This window comes from Fragaria vesca, linkage group LG7 (assembly GCF_000184155.1).
Source record: "Fragaria vesca subsp. vesca linkage group LG7, FraVesHawaii_1.0, whole genome shotgun sequence".
NCBI lineage: Eukaryota > Viridiplantae > Streptophyta > Magnoliopsida > Rosales > Rosaceae > Fragaria > Fragaria vesca.
The window spans coordinates 21,496,274-21,517,086 of NC_020497.1; the positions used below are offsets into that span (position 1 = coordinate 21,496,274).

At 36.8% G+C, this 20,813-nt stretch overlaps 1 protein-coding gene across 1 annotated transcript; it reads right to left on the reverse strand.

The window, feature by feature from the left end:
* Positions 1-203: 203 nt before the first annotated feature.
* Positions 204-18,493, reverse strand: LOC101291584. The gene is made up of 39 exons (XM_004309089.1): positions 18,212-18,493; positions 17,808-17,840; positions 17,574-17,660; positions 17,393-17,448; positions 16,770-16,853; positions 16,216-16,288; positions 15,956-16,059; positions 15,823-15,913; positions 15,625-15,693; positions 15,346-15,429; positions 14,583-14,633; positions 14,107-14,245; positions 13,899-13,960; positions 13,422-13,535; positions 12,904-12,994; positions 12,762-12,796; positions 12,113-12,188; positions 11,806-11,991; positions 11,494-11,652; positions 11,366-11,387; positions 11,163-11,277; positions 10,952-11,068; positions 10,339-10,656; positions 10,138-10,247; positions 9,739-9,910; positions 9,530-9,638; positions 9,277-9,371; positions 9,028-9,126; positions 8,759-8,825; positions 8,185-8,270; positions 7,817-8,095; positions 7,609-7,740; positions 7,404-7,505; positions 6,988-7,102; positions 6,493-6,676; positions 1,244-1,435; positions 841-1,161; positions 489-723; positions 204-245 (listed from the first exon to the last, which is right to left on the reverse strand). Exons 1-39 carry the CDS (start codon positions 18,491-18,493, stop codon positions 204-206), a joined length of 4,788 nt encoding a protein of 1,595 aa, XP_004309137.1.
* Positions 18,494-20,813: the final 2,320 nt, after the last annotated feature.

Genomic DNA, 20,813 nt, shown 5'->3' on the forward strand with positions numbered 1-20,813 from the left:
CACAATTTATCCACAAGTCCGAAAAATTTGAGGACCATGCAACCTATATTGCTGAATCTAATTCTACTCTCACTCCACTCGTGAAAGCATGTTTTTTCATTCACAAGTCGGATGTAGTATCAGCTAAAAGATCGACTAGACAAACTTCTGAAGGCGGCCTCTTTCAATAGTTTGGTGGTAGCCTTGTTTCTTCACTGTACTCCTTAGCTTGAGGTAAATCGATTCTGCACCCCCATAATTTGATGCTGCAAATAAAAAACGCAGTTAAAAACTCAATCAAAAAACAGGCAAATGAAACAACACAAGGCAGAAGAATCAATGTACTCTAATTTCAATGGCTACAAGCCACTGTCCTATGCAATGCCAAGTTTATATATTATCTGTTGGAACTTCTAATATCCTACTTCCAAAGCACAAATGGAAATCATAGAAGTCACAGAATCCAAAGGACTTGGTATCACACAATTAAGATATGTCACAGGTGTTACCTGAGTTGCCTGAGTTGCATACGATGAACTATCAGCCAGGAACTTGATAAACTCTTTCTTCTTTCTGTCAAAATTGAATTTTGCGTTATCCCATAGTGCCTCTTCTCTCTTCAAATCTTCCTCCATTTTTTCTTTTCTCCATTTCATCTCATTGATTTGTCTTTGTGTTTCTAGATAGCTTTCAGGCAGGCCTGATGTGACTGAAAGCTTCGGAAACTTCACATCTACATCTTCCCTAACATCACATAGTTACAACAACTAAGACAAAGCAACAAAGACAGGTAAAACCAAACTGAAAATCATAGCTAGTTAGAAATGTTTCTTCCTCCGATTTGTCAGCCAAGCTCCTTACCTGTTGCCAAGGGAAAACAAACCAGTCCGCCGCATCATCCCACCATCTAAAGAAATGGCTCCATCAGTTATGCAAGGAAGAGCAAGAACCATTTCTGCTCTTGTTATATACACTTGCAGGCGAGAAAAGAGGCTATAAAATAGAGTCTCTCTCAGGCCGTGTCCACTGGCTGTGAGACAAAATAAATTTGTGCTATCCACATTGATCATGTTTACAGCATAACCAAGAAATCCAGCTGGACACTCCCCATTCGGCAACCTTGGCTTTAGAATATCAAGCCTCCTTTGGGGGTCATTTTGCACAAACTCGCCAGCATATGGTCTGCACAAGAAAGAATAAGTCTTTTGGGTGCATAAATCAATTGCCTGACAAAGTGACAAATGATAGCATACAGGAGATATACCTTATGTTTTCAAGGCAAATGACCAGAAACCGATCCTCCAATTTCCTCCCAATAGAAGCACCAAGCCCGTGTAGACCAGAATTTAGGTTTATGCAACCTTCATTGTCATACAATTCTAGAGCTTTGACACCATCATATGTCTTGCAGACAATTGCTAACATAGTGTCCAGTCCTAAGTACTCTGACAAAACCCTGCATGCCGAATAACCCAAATTAAAATTATTTTGAGATTAGTTATAGGATTGGGTGGAAAGTGGAGTATATGAGAGCTGGAGTGGGGGGTGGATTAGAACATGTCCATTTCCAGGTGAACTCAGTGGAGTAAATTCCCCATTTCCCCTGAATTTATGCACAAGTGAAAATTTCATATCTTTTACTCAAAGTCTCAAACACTCTCTAACTAGAATTTCATGGCTACTTAGACGCCTCATATTAAAAAAAATGCACAATCATTCTCATGCAACAATGTTCTTATGCAGCTATTATGAGGATAAGCTCATGAATAATTCCACACCTGTACAATTATTGAGCATAAAAGATATTTGCATTCTGACCTGCTAAGAATATCATCATCTACGTTGCCTAGCATAGCAACAATACCCACAACATCCTTGGTCAGGGGAAGATCCGCAACCTGATTACTATGACGAGCTTTCAGCTGCCATAAAATGCCTGCAGCTGACTTCTTGCACTGCAGAATCTTTTCAGTTGTTTCCTCCTGACTATGGTTATCATTTGCAGCAGCAGGTGTGGTTGAGGAGGAATGATACTTGCCTAACATAACTGAAGAGGTAACTATTTAGTGGAAAATAATTTTGGAAACAAACATGAAAGACGGCATTTACATATTTGCAAACAGTCAAGGATACTCAATCTCTTAATCTCAGAGGTATTTTACGGTGGCTTAGAATATGATTCTCTTGTGTGTGTTTTTATACTAGTGAATAGAAAAAGGTACAAATAGGTTTGTTAAACTACTTATATATGATGAAGCCTGATTTTATCTGCTCTTTCCATGACGGGATTATGGCTAGTAGTTTCTATCGTTTCCGTCTGTAACTAGTTAGTGCTTGTTCAACAAGATTTCACCTCTAACTGAACTGTAATTTTACCAGATAAACTTAGATGGCTCTTGTCGTAAACTTCCCATATATGTGAGCTAAATGTGATTTCTAAACGAAACTGCCTTTAACAGTGTACTTCATATTTGAGATTATAACATCCATGATATTCAGGTATAAATTTTGCTCCTCAGATGTGAAATACAATATCGTTGAGAACATGCAGCAATGCAGCCGGTTCGACTTGAGCACTCATGCACGGTCTTACAAGACTAGACATGTGAAGTTACAACTTATAAGAGGAGAAGAACAAGACAAGTACCTTGCAGATCAAGAATAGATTCTTGATATTTGTTTTTCTGAGACTTTAGAAGTTTCATGTTCTCCTCATGCTGTTTAATTTTCATCCCCATCACATGCAAATCATCTTGAAGTCTCTGTGTAGATTAGTTCATCGAATAGTTAGCCTTTCAGACTAGAAATGACCATATCATCATTAAATAAGAAAATATGTTCTTACTTCTTTCATTTTTATCGATTCTTAACCCAATCGGAAATGTATAGTAAATCATCCACTATATATTATCAACATGCATGGTAAAGAAACATATAAAGGTACGACCTTAGTGTAGATAATGATAGATTCTGCTTGAGCGAATCCTCCAATTTGCGTTTCATCCTTCATGACTATGCTAGTTTCTTTTTTATCAACTTGCATCGGTGCTGATGGATCTTGAGCAGGTAATGACTTAATTGGAAGCTGCAAAAGGATGACCAAAACGAAACAAATAAAAATCCGGATGCGTGTACATAATTTTTTTTTTCATTTCTTCTTGACTATTTCACTATATATGTCTGTTACCAATCCCCCTAACTGTACAGATAAGTTTCCAAAATAAAACAAAAAGGCTTTCAAAAATCATTGCTCGCAGGTAACACGTGGCTTCAAACCAAACAGAAAAGCAAGCAATTGTCAAGTACCAAGTCATCTATAACCGTTTCTCCCTCACTTTTTCTATCACATCGGCAGTGTCAACCGAAAAAAATTCACATTCAACCAAGCACAAGTTTTGAATAAACAGTCCACTAATAAGTAATGCCTCATAACCCCCAAACTATTAATGACAATAACGAAGGGTCTCAACATTGCAGTGCCCCCAATGAAACCGAAAACCCTAGTCTAGATTCCAAACCTCACACTCTGACAAATACATAATCAACAATCCTTGCATGTCAATCTTTCAATTATCAAGCTTTCTACCATTTCTTTCAAACCTAAAATCGCCTCGAAAATGAAATTCCTGAGCTCAAATTCACTAAAATCCAGTCACACACACAAGAAAAAACCACTCGTAATCCACAAAATGCAGATAACAACAACTCTTGATCACTCATAAACATGAATTTCTGCATGTAGAATCATTCAAATCACCAAATTCTCTACCATTCCTTTCGAAACAAAATTCGACTAGAAAATTCACTAAATCCAGTCACAAAAAACCACTCAGAATCTCACAAAAATTACAGACAACAACAATTCAAGTTCATCTTCCACGAATTAACAACATGCATTGTGAAAATCATCATCAAATTCTTCAACAACAGAAAAACGAAAACCAGCGAATTTCATAAACCTAATTTGAGAGCGGTAAAGAAAATTTGAGAGCGACGACGACTCACCTTGTTTTTGTTGCTGGGCTGGAACATTTTTCTTTCTTCCGAGTTGACTCAGTGAGTCAAGCTCTCTGCCTCTCTCTCACTCGCTCGCTCGCTTTCCTTCTACAGTCTTCTTTTCTTCAGCTGCAAATTTTAGCTCCAAAGCTTTAAAAGGGGGACGAGGGAATCTATAAGGTGAGACCAGGGTCGTTCGATGAGCTGAAACGGATGATCCAACGGTCGTGAGAGGGCTTTCATTTTTCTTTAAAAATATTATTTTTCTATATACGCCAAAATGAGAATAGAGTCTCTCAAGATTAGCCTAAATAAATAATTAGTTCGTCAAGTTTGAAATTCGTTTTTCATGAACTAATGAACTATTAGGGTTGACATTGATAGGTCCGTAAGTATACCGACTTTGTTTACCAATAACATGTACCAACCAACTTACGATTGATAAGACAAAATCCTCTACCAAAACCAATCGTCGAAGTTTGTATACCGACTTAGTTGGTACGGTTGGTAATAGGCATCTACCGAGTTTAGATTGTGGCCCAAAAACTGAAGTGATAAATATAATTTTTGCACAAATATAATACAATGAGCACAAATATGAGAGCGTATTCAACGCACCCGTCCATCTCCGCCGTCCATTTGACGCGGACTTTTGACTTTTTCAAAATGGACGGCGGAGATGAATGGGTGCGCGGCGCACCCGAGTACGCTGTATAATTTTCACACAAATATAATGCAATGATAATTTTAGTCTGGTTGTTTGTAATATGTGATCTCCATAAAGTATAAATAAAAAAATTTTAAAAAAAATACAAAGATAGAAGTTCGGCCCTCTCCGAAATAAAACTCAGAAGTCGGAAATTGTCTGTTACTTAACATTATTAGAATAAATTGGATAATTAAGTCTCCTCGTTTTCATGCAGTCAATATGAGTTGGGACTTGAGACTAGGCCGGAATTTCAATCTCCTCCATTAGTGTGTGACATTAGGAATGAAACTGCAGTACCAGTAAGACTAGAAAAAAGAAGTGTAAAAGTGTGGACTGCATTCTCAACATTACACAGAACAACAAAGCATTAGGAAGTTGAAGTCTGAGCTATTCATTTAAAATCAGGAAGGGTATATTCTCAAAGCTGAAGTAGATGTTACATCACTACGCATCAAGGCTGAAGCGTGAGTACCATGTAATATTTCTATAAAGCCACCTAAAACTACCAGTTAAATGCTCATATACCAGCTAGTTAAACTCTATGCCCAGCTAACCATATACCAGCTAGTTTATGAACTTCAAGAGCTGATAGCCATTACGAGTTGTCTCCCTTCTTTCATTGGACTGGGAGACTGCTCTTGGCTTGAGCGGCGGATGTTCTCCAATAGCTTATGCATCGACTTCTTTGTCCTCTTGAATCTCTTCACTGATTTCCCATGCAATTTGTTTGCCAATTCTATAGCTTTATTGATCATTTTCAACTTTGACTTCTTCTCCTCAATCTGCTTCTCAACTTCAACAACATTTGTTGATGTCGGCTGCTCCAGATTTTCTGCTACTGGAAAACGTATTTCAACGTTCCTGAAGGAACAATCACCAAACTAGGGTCACAAACACATTTGAAAAACAACATGGAATAGTACAATGCAAACTTATCAGAATGCTTTAATATTATATTAGATGAGTTGAGGAGTTGTTTCTGGTCTTGCTAGCATCAAGATTTAGTGGATTTTCGAGTGAATATGAGACATGACAATTGAACCAAGGAGAACTACCAACAAAAACCAGACTGTCAAGGAAGAGAAAAAGAGAGATACCCGACTCCAAAAGAAGTTACTCCATTTTGTTTCAGAATTCCTCCATCCAGCGAAATAGCACCATGTTTAATACAAGCACGAGCAGCCAACATATCCTCCCTGGTTTTATATACTTGGAGCTCGCCAAGAAGACAATATAAAACTGTTTCCCTGAGACCGTGGCCTGCAGATGTCACTGTGTGTATATGATGGCTATCCAAGTCAACCATATTGACTGCATATCCTAAGAAACCATCAGGAGTCATTCCACTTGGCAGGACTGGATCTGGCAATGCCAGTTTCCTTTGAGGGTCACTACGGTCAAAGTCACCAGAGTAAGGCCTGCAATACAAAATCAAACTCCTTCATCATGATACAGCATTTCTAAGCCCCCTAGAGAAAATGCAAATAGGAAGGCCTTTTGTGTTACCTTATGTCTTCCAAACAAATGACAAAAGATCGACCAAGTGTAGGTTCCTGAAGTAGAGCTGGTTCACTGAGAGCATGCATAGAATCCACTTCCCCATACATAGGTTTCTTAGGTTTCTGTACAAACTTCTCAAGAGCACCAGCAGCTTCAAAGGATCTACAGACAATAGCAAGCATCTGATCTTTCCCCAAGTATTCAGCCAATATCCTGCATACAGGTGAATATCAAGAAATATATAACTTGTCTTAAACTCTTAAATTTAATGGAAGGAAAATGAAAAAAACATCAAAGTGGTCACCAACCTGCTAAGATTACTACTACCAACTGTGCCAAGTAGAGCAACCAATCCAATCACATCTTCCATGAATTGATTGTTTGCCTCTTCGAATGAAACTTCTCGAAATAGAGTACAGATGATAGCAGCTGCACTGTGATTCATGCTTTCAATGCGGTTTATCGATTCCACTTTGTGAGGTTCAATAGACCCTGGGTACGAATTGCCAAAATACAGAAGCATTGTCAAATACTTAATTAGTTCATTCTCTAAATTTACGATCTCATCACATGTTTGTACGGGAAAAAAATCTTAGCACAGGAAGTATTAGAGCTCAACAACACTGAAAAGATTATTTGATTCAAACATCCAATACCATAAAGCTGACAAAGCAGGCCACATGTAAGCAAAACGTTGAATGTTTTTTGTGGAGACAAATCTCCATGGAGAGGTATCCATACGCCAATACAGTCTATACCTAAATCGAAGAAGGAAACATGAATAATCAAACAGGCAACTCAACCTTGTAAATCAGAGAGCTCTTGCTTAGCTTTTTCTTTTTCTTTTTCTAGAATCTTCAGTTTTTCTTCCACATCTCCAACACATAGTCCATGTTGGTGCATGATATTCTTCAGTTCCTGCAGGGGACACAGCACCATGAATGATCGAGATTTGTCTAAGGTAATATGTTCCAACCTGTTTGTATGCTTGATTAATGCAACGAGGACAGTAACAAGTAGGAGTATGAGTATCGTAATGGAGAACCAGATACATCAATAAAGGTTTGTATGATATACTGATAACCAAAACTCTAATATGACAGGGATCTGTTCATATTATGCATGAACAGAGCTGGTCCATCCATGCATGATATGAAACTTCACATTAGCTATATAGCTGCTTTTGTTTGCATATTCTTTCAATATCCACAACCAGTACCTTAACATTTTCTAATTGCAGAAGGCAAGAAGACTCTGGAGAGGGAAATGTGTTTCCAATTGAACTAGGAGACTGAAACTCTTGATGTTCCACTTTTGGAACCTAAACACAATTACCATGTGGTCAGTGAAAACAATAAACTTCAGTAACCTACAATTTAAAGCAGCATTTGTGTCTTTCTGTTCTCACTATTCACAATACATACCCTTAAATTTCCTACTTGCTGCGGCAACTCATGGAGCGGAGAAACATCCCACAGAGTTGGAGACTCAACTTGCTTCTCTTTTTTAATGAGAAGATGATCATATTTCTCTTTTACAGGTCGCACTACAGGAACCTGAAAGAAAAAATTAGTAACTACCACTGTAATTTATAAATGTGATAAGTAATGATAAATGCAAGGCTGGCCCAACCTCTACATTCACATGCAGTTCTGGATAATATGAATGAGCAGCTACAAAGTTAAAACTCTCTTCCACTTCAGGAACAGAAAGGCCCGTAACAGTACAACGGCCATGCTTGAATGTGAAACGAAGGGATTCCTCCATAAATGAACCGGCCTTTATTGTAAGCATATGTAATTGGCCACTTTTCTCTTCATGATGAAAAGTATCATCAACAACACCTTCAGAGTTGATGATTTCAAAGACCAAATTTTCCATTTGAGTACCGACCACACAAACCTCAGGCACCTAACATCATGTCCAATAATTTAGAAAGAGGAAAATACATACTGTGATAGATTAAAACCCTGAAACAGATAAATAAAGGCATTACGAACCTTAGATGAAATTTTCAACACCCTTTTCTCAGTTTGAGACTGAAGCATCAGTAAAACATCATTATTGTAGTAGACAGAAAATGATACTGCAACCAAGGGAGAGAGTGGAAAGACATCATTAGATATTATTTCATAAAATTATAACATCTATCAGTCAAACACCATTTCAGCCCAAACTGAATCTCTTCACATTGATTTTCAACTTCAATACTCTATAAAAACAGTAACAAAAATTGAAAATTTCTACTCAGACTATCAGATATATTCCAGTATGGAGGCAGTCTTCATAAAAGCAACCCAACCATTTCAGCCTAAATAATAACAAGTACTTACACAACATTCTTCCTAAAGGTGAAATTAATGATCCAAAAACCAGTATAGTTAGTTTTGCAAGGATGCGCAAGGACATTTATGAGGAAAGGATATCAAGCACTTTACTTGTCAGCTTTCTCAATCACTTAATACATCTATAATGAATGATGACGGCCAAATGCTGACTATTACCACAATGCCATAAAACAATATTCCTACTGTCATTTTTTTCCCTTACATGCTGACAAGTGAAAATACATACCATTTTTCTCATAACCTGCGGTTACTTTCAACAGGCCACCAAGGTCAATGCATCCATGATGATCAGCCTACATTGGCAAAGGTATGAAGGGGTTAAAATATTTCACTTAGTTCCAATTCTATAACAAAGGAATGCATGAAAATAGAAGTGCCAGCGCATATTGCAAGCAATTAGGTGGCATCATTATCATTGATTGTGGGGAGTGAAGCCAATAAAGAATATGAAGGCCAAGGGGGGGAAATAGCAGTGGATCGGAGACAGAGTCTTACCTTACGTGTTGTACCCAGTCGATCTTGAATAGAAAACCCCTCCACATTCAATTGAACTTCAGTGCCTTCAATTACATGATTGCCATATTGATCAAACATCTGGGATAGAAATACATAATTATATGTTAGCGAGCACAGCCAAATCGAGATTAAAAAAGGTATTACTGTTTTTTAATGAATAATTTTTAGCTTGAATTCATAAATAAATTGGCCTTGATTTAGCTATAAAACCACATAATTTCTCTTTACCTCTAAAATAAACTCCTGAATAGTGTAACCTGGAAGCACTTGGTTTTCGAAAATAGGAGGAATAGCCTTGACAGTCTGTAGAGGTCCAGGATCAACTGAAATGTTAAAATAAAAAACAGAACTTAGAAAGGCTCAGTACGTACAATGATAAAAAAAAAAAAAAAAAAAAAAAGGAACATTAATACAGATTAATGAGAAAAATAATTGTGATGCTGAATTATTTTCCATATACAAGTAATTTTACAGCAATTACCTTTGCACGGAACCAAAACTGAAATGTTTTCATCTTCTGAACTTACAACTAAAGTAGCTTCATATGTAGGTCGAAGTTTGTCTAACTCACTGCTCTCCATCATCATATCCTGCAAAGCAGGATGAAAGGAAAAAAGTGAGCGAATTAAAGGCTTCTCCACATAAAACATATACTGTATAAATAAATGGCAATCTACATGCATATGATACCTTTACTGTCAACGTATGGTTTGAGAATTCTTTTGTGAATTTTTCTACATGGAAAAGCAAACCCTCATCTGTCTGAACTTTCACTGCGACTTCCAGAGTAGTTGCAAATGGAATTTGATTGTCATATACATCGTAACATGCAATAGAGAGAGGTGGAAACACTGAACCAACTCTGTTTGATAAGATAATTGATAAGAGTATAGATGAAGCTTTGTAAGTAAACAAATCACACGTAAAAGTCTGTTAATGACAGAAATGGCAAACTTTTGAGGATACATCATACTACTACAATTTAATAAGAGATGCTCAAAGGTCAATGCAGAAAATACTAACTAGTATATATAATTGCGATAAGTTATGTTCATTTCTACCCAGGTATCTTGGGGAAAAAAACCTTACCTCACTTGGTACAGTGGAGGCTGATCATCGTTTAGAAGGACCCACTTTCCAACCTTGGAAGATGGCTTGACTCGTACTCTTTTCTCAGCACTCTTACAATCTGACTCGTTCTTGTAAAAAATAGACAAATTACATGATCAGAAATGAATTACAACTATATGAAGAATATAAGTATAATGGAAATCGTTAGATATTACTTACAAGATGAAATGAGAATGTATAGATGCCAGCACTTTGAAAGAAACCCAACAGTTTGTGTTTAACTGGAAAAACATATACCCCTTGAATTCCCTTAAGTGACTTAGGTCCAACGCGCACTGAATAAATATGACGAACATTTTGAAGTTCATTGGCATTGCCTCTGAAGCTAACTTCCATAGACATCTCTAAATTACTTTTGACGACGTACTTCTGATCCAGGCTTTTTGAAGAACTGGAATACACATAATTTCCAGGTCGAACAACAGCCACAATTTCTTCTTGAGGAACCTTTCCAGCCCGAGCATCCACAGGTAATGCCTGAAAGGAAATAATTAAGAATCTATTACTAGAATAGTTTACTAATTATGGATGTGATGATAAGTAGATAAAAATTAAGAGTATTTATTAATCTGATGATATAACCTTTGGTTCTACATTGATCAGTTTCAGCTTTCATCACTCAGCAATATCTTGAGCTATATTTTAAATTTATTTTCAACCCATCATTTCTCACAAGTACTACTTATGTCAACTTTGGCCTTTAGGGTCCTCTTACTTTTTACCAGATTCTAATTAACTAAAGTATAAAGAGAACAAAAAGAACTATACTAACCCCATCAAGCTCCAACTCTTGGCATTGTTCTGCATCAAGAACTTCAATTGAAGAAGAAGATTTCTGGCGTCGTCTCTCTATATGGTCTTCCCACTCAGTTCTTCCAACAGCTATGCACTGCAGCAATGGCTCAGAATTTAGTTCAACAGTCAGCTAAATTACAATATTTTCATTTTCCATAAGAACAAAGATGGAGATGTGAAACAGCAACCTTTCCAGCATCAATCACACTTAGTGGTACAGACAAGGATTCACCCATTTCCAATTTAGTATTCCCATCATTGACTGAAAGGATGCACCCCTTTTCATCTGGCAGACTTGAAGGCCTTTCAAAATCATTGTAAACAGATGCATACAAGTCAAGCCAAGGAAAAAAATATATAAATTAAGGAGGATATGCAGAAGAAACCACACCTGCATAAAATACGGGCCTCACCTGTTTGGAAAGAAACCAAAAAAAAAACAATTAGCAGGATTTCTTATGAGAATACAAATTAGACTCAGTTTTCATGCCTTCTTATGTTAGGAAGAAGATGACATACCACCAGATTCATCTTGGAGACCTTCAAGCAAAAAGTATTCAATTGTTGCATAAACATTGTTACTCTGAACGCCAACACATGCTCCCTTAAGAATTTTAATTCTTTGACCACACTTCCAGGTCCTTCCATGCCTCATTAATGATTTATGGACCCTTGCAACTAGAAATTAAAGAGAAATAAATATATGATTAACAAGAATGCGAGTAAATTAGACTTTAATGTCAGAAGAACTCAGTAAGCAATTGATGTAACAAAGGATACAAATTTGATTTATTTAGAAAAACCAAGCTTCTCTTATCCTTCTAGACCTACCTTCAGATGATATCCGAAGTGCCTTTTTGTTTGCAGGACTTACAAGAAAGACGGGTTGGTCTTCACCACAGTCTGCTTCATCGTGATCATATTGAGCATGCATCTCAATAATCCAGTCCTCATACTCCTTCTTCAGTTGAGAAGGACTTAAGAGGTTTCCATCTTTATACAGTTGAACATTCATGTCTAGAGAAATAAAAGTTTATTTAGAAAGAAGAATAGTATAAACAAGGCAAGATGATATTGTTCCATATTTATTGCAGAAAAAAAAAACATAATCAAAAATAGAAAAGGAAAAAGATTATACCATTCTCGTTCTTAAGAGGCTTATTGCCGAGATTTCTCAATGCAGTGGTGTAAGGACTATGGTGAGCAAGATCAGTCTGTGGTAACAAATCAGTAGATCAGAATTTTGATATATAGACAGAAGTCACTGAACCAGCCAACCAAGACGCATAAACATATTGTATTTGACTCCCAGCTCCCAGAGCTTAGATATATTAGGATGTCCACAGACATAAGACCACCCAGATGTCTTTTGTGGAAGTTTGTATTGATAAGAGGTGGCCTTAACCTCTCATCCATACTGATCACAGATCACCATCACAGATGGGGCAAGTACAAGAAAGCACATATTTACTAACCAAAGGGACAGAAGGTGCTACTGAGTCACCCAGCACAATAGAGATGAATAGTAATAAGTATTTAGCCTTCAATCAATTGCTAATCAGTAGTAAGTCTTTATTTACGAAACCAACCATAGAGAAACTATCTAAAGGCTGCTTAGTTACCAGGACTAGAGAAGAGTAGCGAAGAGACTGAGAGAAGGCGAGATATCAAAAAGACTTGTCTAACTTGGTAAAGAAGGATTTTTGACAACATTTTATGATAAGGGCACATACAAGCCCAAAATTGCATTTCCAGACATGCACACTCAAATTGATAGCATTCTGTACCTTCGATGACGTTGGATTGAAACCAGCATCAGTCTCTGCAACAATAGTAGTTTCAGTTCATGAATATAGAGAAGATGGAAAATTCTTTAAAGATATTTGAAAAGCAAACATTGACAAGCTCTCAAGAACATGAATGCCCTACCTATAAAGCATTTAACTCTCATGCAACATTTTTTCAACAATTGTGCTGTCGTTCCTCTTTTTTGCTTCAGATCCATAAACGGAAGCAAACCCTGTGGTACGCCAAATAAAAGAGAAGTCATTATAACAAATAGCAGTTCCCTGAATCATGGACCATTCCTACATAGTGTGTGTTGAAAAAGATTAAAACAGTCTGATGAGTAGTCTGCTATGGATGTGAAATTGTGAATGTTATCAACACTTTTAAACTGAATTCTTCGCAATTACTATATCTCAAAGATTTTAGTATATGCATGCAACAGCGATTTACTTTGCAATTTATGTACAAGGAATCCCTTCAAAGTGAGAAACCTGCAGATGCTATTGGCAGCATGCATGTGTAACAAAGAAAATGAAAGCATATGATACTTCAGCTCAAACTTGAAGTTGTCATATTTTTCTGATTTCTAAACTACCCAATTCTAATGTATATCTAGAGAATAATCAGTAAGAATAACCCAAGGAATTCTGATTGCTTACCCAACGAGCATCAGGAAGCAGGCGGCCAAGCCTCCGAATAGAGACACGACTAAAGGTCTCAAAGTTTTCTCTTGTCCCTAATTTCTCCAAAATTTTGTCAATGTTCTCTTTTCCCTGTTACAGACATGCAAATGTTCATAAATTTTCACAGAAGATAACTGGTTTTCTATTAGAGCTGTTAGCAAAGAAGATGCATATGCAATGCAGTAGGGGATTAGGATGAGAAACCTATATGTGTTAAAATAAAAAATGTATAGAGTACGAAATAGAATTGATGTTGAAGTGAGTGGGGCTAATTCAGAATCTATCATCAATAGTTTATTAATCTATTACCAAAGCGGCTTAAGAATAGATCAAATATTGAACGGATTCACACACACAAACACACACATATGTATCAAGAAGATAGAAAGCTTTTAGTATAATACAACAGAAACCATCTTTTTTTTCCAACGTAAATAAATGCCATCTCCATACCTGTTCAATTGGAAAATAGACGCACTTCAGGCGAGCATTAGCTTCGCAATAAGTCTTTGAATCTGCATTCATTTGGAACATATTTTATTAACAGCTCAAAGTACAATGTATAAATAAATAACAAAAACAAAGTACAAATCGACATAACTGCATAGTCTTTTTATTGTGTAGATGTATAAATTATTAATGAAGAAAGCTGGTCACTTACCTGGAGATTTATATTTACTCATATTGTCTTTCTTAAAGGAGAACTGAAGCTGTAAAACAAAATCAGGACCATTGCAGGAATGCATGTTTGTAATTGCAATCTCACCACCCTCAACCTCAGCCAAATCAACACCATTGACCTGAGACAAAAAGAGGCTTCCTTCAAACTATTAAGACGTAATACTGAAATTATATTATACCTTCAGTTACGATCATTAACATCATATATGCAAGTATGCAACAGATGGATATAAGAATGACTACAAAGAGATACTGTTACTAGAAACTTTTGATTATTTTTTAATCAATAATGGACATAGGAACGTGAAAGCAGATGTAATCCTTTGTATGAAAAATCAATCCAAATTTTGAACTGATGGTTGTTAATCTATTATAGTACTTCAAGCATAAAAACAAAGACAAAAACGCTAGCAGAAGTATGAATCAATTGGGAATAAAAGAAGTACATTTATATACCTCAAACTTGACTGGCATTATGGTCTTCCCTTTTTTTGTATCTTCATCATACTGCAGATAAATCAAGTAAAGCATGACAATTAGCATGGGATACTGTAGTAGAACTCAGCAGATAATAAGATCATAAACAGGAAAAACCAAGAAATATCTCCAGTAGAGCTTATAAGCATTTGATCAAAAGTTCTATGTAAGTATTAAAACCCATAGGTTTTTGTTTCTTTGGTGAACAACATCAAAGCCGTTACTACACACAAAAATGAAGGTTTTGAACAAAGAGAACAATATGAAATAGATCTGGACAGGCAAAAGGCTGCTACATTCATATGCTCAGTTATCATATTACAAAACTAAAATGAACTTAATGCAACAATATAACCTCATACCCAAAAAAAATAAAAGAACTAAGCAGAGTATTTATATGATTTCCCAAAAGAAATTCAAAAGTTTCAACATCTCAAATAGTAACAGCTAATTATTGCATTAGTACAAGCCATTTTCTGCTTCGTGTTGCTTGTTCAGTGCCTAAAACATGCCTTTTCTGTTCTTTGTTTTGCAAAACTGTTCTGAGTTCAAAATATTTATGTAATTTTTCCGTGCAACTAATTAAGTGAGAATATGCATAACCTCTTGCCCACTTTGGGCCTACTGGATCTGGCTGCTGTGAGGTGGGTGCCAGGCAATTACCTAAGGTGCTGGCACCAGCTTGTTTAGTTTCAACTCACCAGATAAAGATATGAAGATAGGCTATTCAGAAATATCAAACCTGAATATAAGGGAAATATATATCCTTCAGCTTGCACTGGAGTTGATATGTGTCCATTTTTGATTTAGGTTCAAAGATTGTAACCTGTCAAGTACATCAAGATATATGTTCAATGAGTAAAATTCAAAAAATTAAAATTATTATAAACTACAATTTACAATGGACGAATAAATTCCTTTAAAAAGGTAACAAAAAATGAAGTGGCAAATTTCACAAACAGTAGAAAAATAAACTCATAAGCATAATTGAAATAGACAACATGATAACGCATGGTGCAACCTTAGTAAAGCTTCCGTGTGGTGCTCTGCTTATCTCATCTTCTTCAAGGTCCCTCATGCTACCACCGGTCTAAAATAAAAGGTACAGTTACAGTTAGATTGAGAAATTAACAAATACACCAGTAATTAATTCAATCAGAAAAGAGAGGAATAGTCCCGAGTGTTTCTGAGGAGAATACATGACGGAAAATCCTTTTACCTTCCAAGACCCACTGAGTAAAGCCTTTCTATCAAGATTCAAGGTATAAACTTTCTTTGAATCCTTTGTCTTAGAAGAAACTAAAGCACGCCTGTAACATGATTGAGAAATTCTCAAGGGTCAAAATCAAAACACTGCACAAAGAAACTCACATTGAGAAGAATTTTCAGAGAAGTCATACCTCCCCAACTGCATGGAGGCTATAGGTCCACCATATCCAAACATTCCAAAGAAAGGCTGTATATACATAAAAAACAATACTTCGCAATATAAAATAGCACTGCTGAATAGGGGTAATGAGTGATAACATGCAGCTCAAAAAAGATTAGCGCACAAGCACGCCCAAACACACACATCATGATTTCATGATCATTATATAACGGTAGTAATTACCTTTAGGTAAGGAGGATTACCCCCTATTGCCTGTTCCTTATAAGACCTGTGAAGTGAAGCACCCATCTTTCCCCTGAAAAGAATACAGGCCTCATTTTTTAAGCATAGAAATGGATACCATACGTCACATTTATTACCAACTAGTACGTGGATATTATGTATATAAACATCAAGGCTAAAGTCTGAGTGATTCATGTAACAGTATCAGATGTAGAAAAGGCAAGACACTACATAGCCGCTCCGATAAACCATACTGCATTCACAGGAAACTTCAGGTGGCACCATTGGAGTGAGTTCCAACAGCAAGAAGGTTTCTATCCTTAAATTTTAACTCATTTTTCTTCACTTTCTTTCCCTTAGAATTTTATTGTCAGATGGAACCAATAGATTTATACCAAAATATATTTTTTCCACCATTTCACACAAAGTTTTGTCTTGCACTATTGTAGAACAACAAAAGTACAAATAAAATCAAGCCAATGATCCACACAAAACATGAATATAAACAAAAGTGAAGAAACAGGTATTTTCATTAAGAAAGGAAGATAGAATACCACTTCACTATACAATTTTCATCACTTGCATCCATCCCTGAGCCATTGTCAAATATTGAGATCATATCTTCGTCAGCAACCACACTGCAAATAATGGGGTGGAGGGTAAAACAAACTAAGAATCATAGAAGTATAATGGAGTTAGAGAAAGGAAATAAACACAATAAACAGAGTAGCATATATCCGAACAAAGTATCCCTCACTTGAAAGATGAACATATATGTTCTGATACTAAACTAGAAAGCAAGTACTTAGCTACATATTATGTTGCAAGACAAGCTAGACCACTTTAGCTTAGAAATTGGAAAGTAATTTCAGACTACCACTGACATAGCTCAATAAGGACCGAGTGCTGGTCCTAGACTAATGAAGTATCATAGCCACCAAAGTATCCACAAATTAAATGATTCATTGACATGATAGACCAGACTACAAAAAGAAATCAAGACAAGAAAGCATGAAACATTAACTTCCAGCTATGACCAAATTACTGTCCTTGAGTAGCAGAAATCAAAAGGATCAGATGAAGCCGTGGATGAGATACTGATCAAAAATGTATTGATGGGTAGAAAACAAAGAAATACAACAACAACATCTTTAACTGTAGAATACAATTTCCTTACCTTATATGTCTGCCATGTCTCCTATCATTTGACCATACGGCTTGCAGAGAATTGTCCTGATAACAAATGTGCTAGCCAATTTAATCAAAGTGAAACTATACACACAAATATTAAGTAAACATAGATAAAGACAAGTGAATAAAAAAAATCATTTTACTTGTATATATGTCCCAGAACTTACAATCAAATCTGCCAGAGCAGTCTCAAATGTATACTCTTGGGGTAGCTCCTTTAGTAAATCAGTGTCGGGGGTCAAATCCCACATGTTCTAGAAATTAGCCAAGCTCACAATGAGTTAGAAGCATCCTTGTTTCAAAGTTCCACACAAAAGCCTTTTGAATGGCCCCAAAACATCTTAATATCTTATATTTGAATATGTAGATAGTGAAATAAAGATTTAAACGATGTAACTAACCTCAAAAGTAGTAGTGCTGTCCTCAAGACCATCCTAAATCATAAAGAAAACAAGAAAATATTCATACATAAACAAACGCACAAAACAATCTCAACCACAACAACTTCACTCCACTAGTTACTAACAAATTAGTTAACAAGACACCCTCAACATAAGAAAAACAACAGTTTTGGTTCACTTTAATATAGGTTTAAGATTTTGCATGTCTCCAAAGAAACTAATGCTTCCATATTAGTTAACAAGACACCCTCAACATAAGGAAAACAACAGTTTTGGTTCACTTTATTATAGGTTTAAAATTTTGCATGTCTCCAAAGAAACTAATGCTTCCATCCTCCATAACTTCGACACGACAAGGAATAAAATATCTATAACATAGCTTGAAATCTTGCATCTCATCTTACTTGGAGTCTTAGAATGTGACATTCTTGTGGCTTGAAATTCTTGAAATTCACTACGTTTTGTATCTTCACATCATAAGCATCTACAAGAAGAAAGCTACCACTTTTCCAGTTAATCTCCCGCTTCCGCTTTAGCGAGCCTGATTGTTTCCAAGTGCGGATGTATTCCTTTTCCACCCTTTCAATGAAATCTCTGAATGGCATTTTCATCTCAGGATTCTGCAATTTCAAACGGACGGTTGTGCCATTTGGTAATAGGATTTGGAAATTATATTTCTTATCCATAGTACCACAACGTCAAACACGTCTGCTCCTCTCTCCAGTCTGGTACAGAATTGCTGCATCCATTTTCAGTAGCATTTAAAATCTTACAAAGGCTAGGCAATAGAGCTAAGAGCTTTGTAATTGCTCAGAAGCAAAGAGAAACCATCTCAACCCACATAAGAACACACATTACCATCTTTCATCTATGAGCACAAGTGTAAATACTAAATACTGCATTATCTAAAGTACTACTGAAACAAAAACAGGGGAAAGATGCAGTTTTGATAGAAAAATCCAAAATGGAAGATAAAAGACTTGCATGTATCACAAAGCCAAGATATTTTCGTTGTATGTGATGCTTTATCAAAGTCAGACTCAAACTCTTACCGGTCTGTCCAAACAAAATCGCAAAGATATAGAACAATGACAAGTAACAAAACCAGTTTTCAAAGAACTGTTTCAAGGAACACAGAGCTAAAATCTGTTCAAATAAAGACTCGAAATTTCTACTACTTCTGTAAAACCAAATATAAAAACTCCAACAAATCACACAGTAATTCACTATCCACAAATCACAGAGTAATTTCAATCAGACTAAACTAAGAACCCCACATCATTACATGAACACAACTCAAAAGCCCCAAATACAACCTAAAAGAAACAAAACAGAATTAGAGGCTCATAACCCTCTAAAAGATCATCACTTTCTTCACTAACAAAGCAACAGACACCAAACCCTCATCATAAAAACCAAATATTTCATGCATTTCTAAGCCTAAACCAACAAAACCCCACACTAATCTGAAGCAAATGTGAATCAAAAACTCGTAAAGGTTGAAACTTTTCTTGCCTTAAGATTGTGGGTATCAGTAAAGCTTCAAACTTTAGGGTTTTCAGAGCTCAAAAACTGAAATGGGTTTTCGAAATTCAAAGGAGAGAGTTTTTTGGGGAAGAGAAAGAGACCAAGTGTGGGGGAGGGTGTGTGAACACTGAAAGGGTTTATAGGCTTTTGTGTCAATTAGTGGACTCTCTTGTGCTAAGGTGCGCCGGGTGGACACGTCAGCGGGGGTGGTTTAGGAGAAAGTTTTGGACTGATGTGGCGCACGATACGGGCTTCGGTTCACGATAATGGCGTTTGGGATTTTGGGTGGGCGAAAAGAGCGTTGAGTGCTAACGTGCGCTGGAGGAGGAGGCGAGGTGGTGCGGGAAACTTGCTTTACAAGGCCAATTATTGTGGGGCCCGGGGGATCAGTTGGGAAAGGAAAATCTTTTGGGAAACGACGACGCCGGGCCGGGTGAGAACTAATGGGCCGGGTCAAGACTAGATGGGTTGTATTGGGAGAATATTGTTAGCCCAAAAGAGGTCTACCACCACGAACCACCACTTTAGAGTTTAGACCTCCATGGGAGGCTAGAGAAGGCCACCTTGATTGATAGGAGGTCGAGGAATGACGCTTTGATAGATGGGAGGGCGAGGAAGACCGCCATTAGTAGTATCTCGTGATGGCTAGGGTTTAGGGAGAGCATGGTCTTGGTGTAATTTCGTATTTTTCACATAGCTAACCACACCTGGTTAGTTTAAGCTAACTGTACCTAGTAACAAGGGCTAAAAAATCGAATTTATCACCGGCGATATTTTCATTTTTTTCAACTATCGATATTAATTTGAGGTACCAGAATTTATGACGCGAGATTTTCAAAATCTTGCGATACTTTGTGAATTTAGGTTGGGTATCACAACCATGTCTGTTACAAATTTGGGAAGTGATATGTTGTCCCCTCATGGTGGATGCAGATGGTGGTGCTCTTCAGAGTGGCCAACGACGGTGGCAGATGGTGGATGTAGATGGTGGCGCTCTTCGTAACGGTCGGTGGCAGCGCTGACGGATTGTATTCAGAGTTGCCGAACACTCTGGGCCGGGTCAATGCATGGTTTGTCCTTTGATGTCCAGTAGGAATTGGGTGGACCTAGGTCTCTTTTGGGCCTAAGGTTGGGTCTTTTTTGTGGTTTATTGATTTCCTTATCTCTTGGTTTTTGGTTTTTGGTGTTGTACATTGGTTTGTCGGCACTCGACTTTGGGTGAGGGTTTTTAGAATGTTGGTAGTTTGATGTTGCTGATGATTTTAATTGGGTCATGTTTGGTGTCATGTCCAGAGACTATCGATCGATCGGGCTAGTTTGGTGTCCATGTTTGGTCTCTAGTTTTAAGAGGACATGTGGGGTTTAATTAAGTGTTATCTTGTCTTCTTCTAATTAAAGCCTCATCCAAAAGAAAGATAGAGAAAAGGAAAGACAAGAAGAAAACCCGGCCCAAAACCCAAATCCTGATCTATATATAAT

Bases quoted from the DNA above. Each gene is read 5' to 3' on its own strand.
- LOC101291584 (XM_004309089.1), bottom strand. From the start codon at position 18,493: ATGGATAAGAAATATAATTTCCAAATCCTATTACCAAATGGCACAACC. The intron at 17,661-17,807 runs GTTAGTTACATC...GCTAATTTCTAG, and splicing joins ACAGCACTACTACTTTTGAG to AACATGTGGGATTTGACCCC. The intron at 11,992-12,112 runs GTATAATCTTTT...TTATTTCTCTAG, and splicing joins GCCTCTTAAGAACGAGAATG to ACATGAATGTTCAACTGTAT.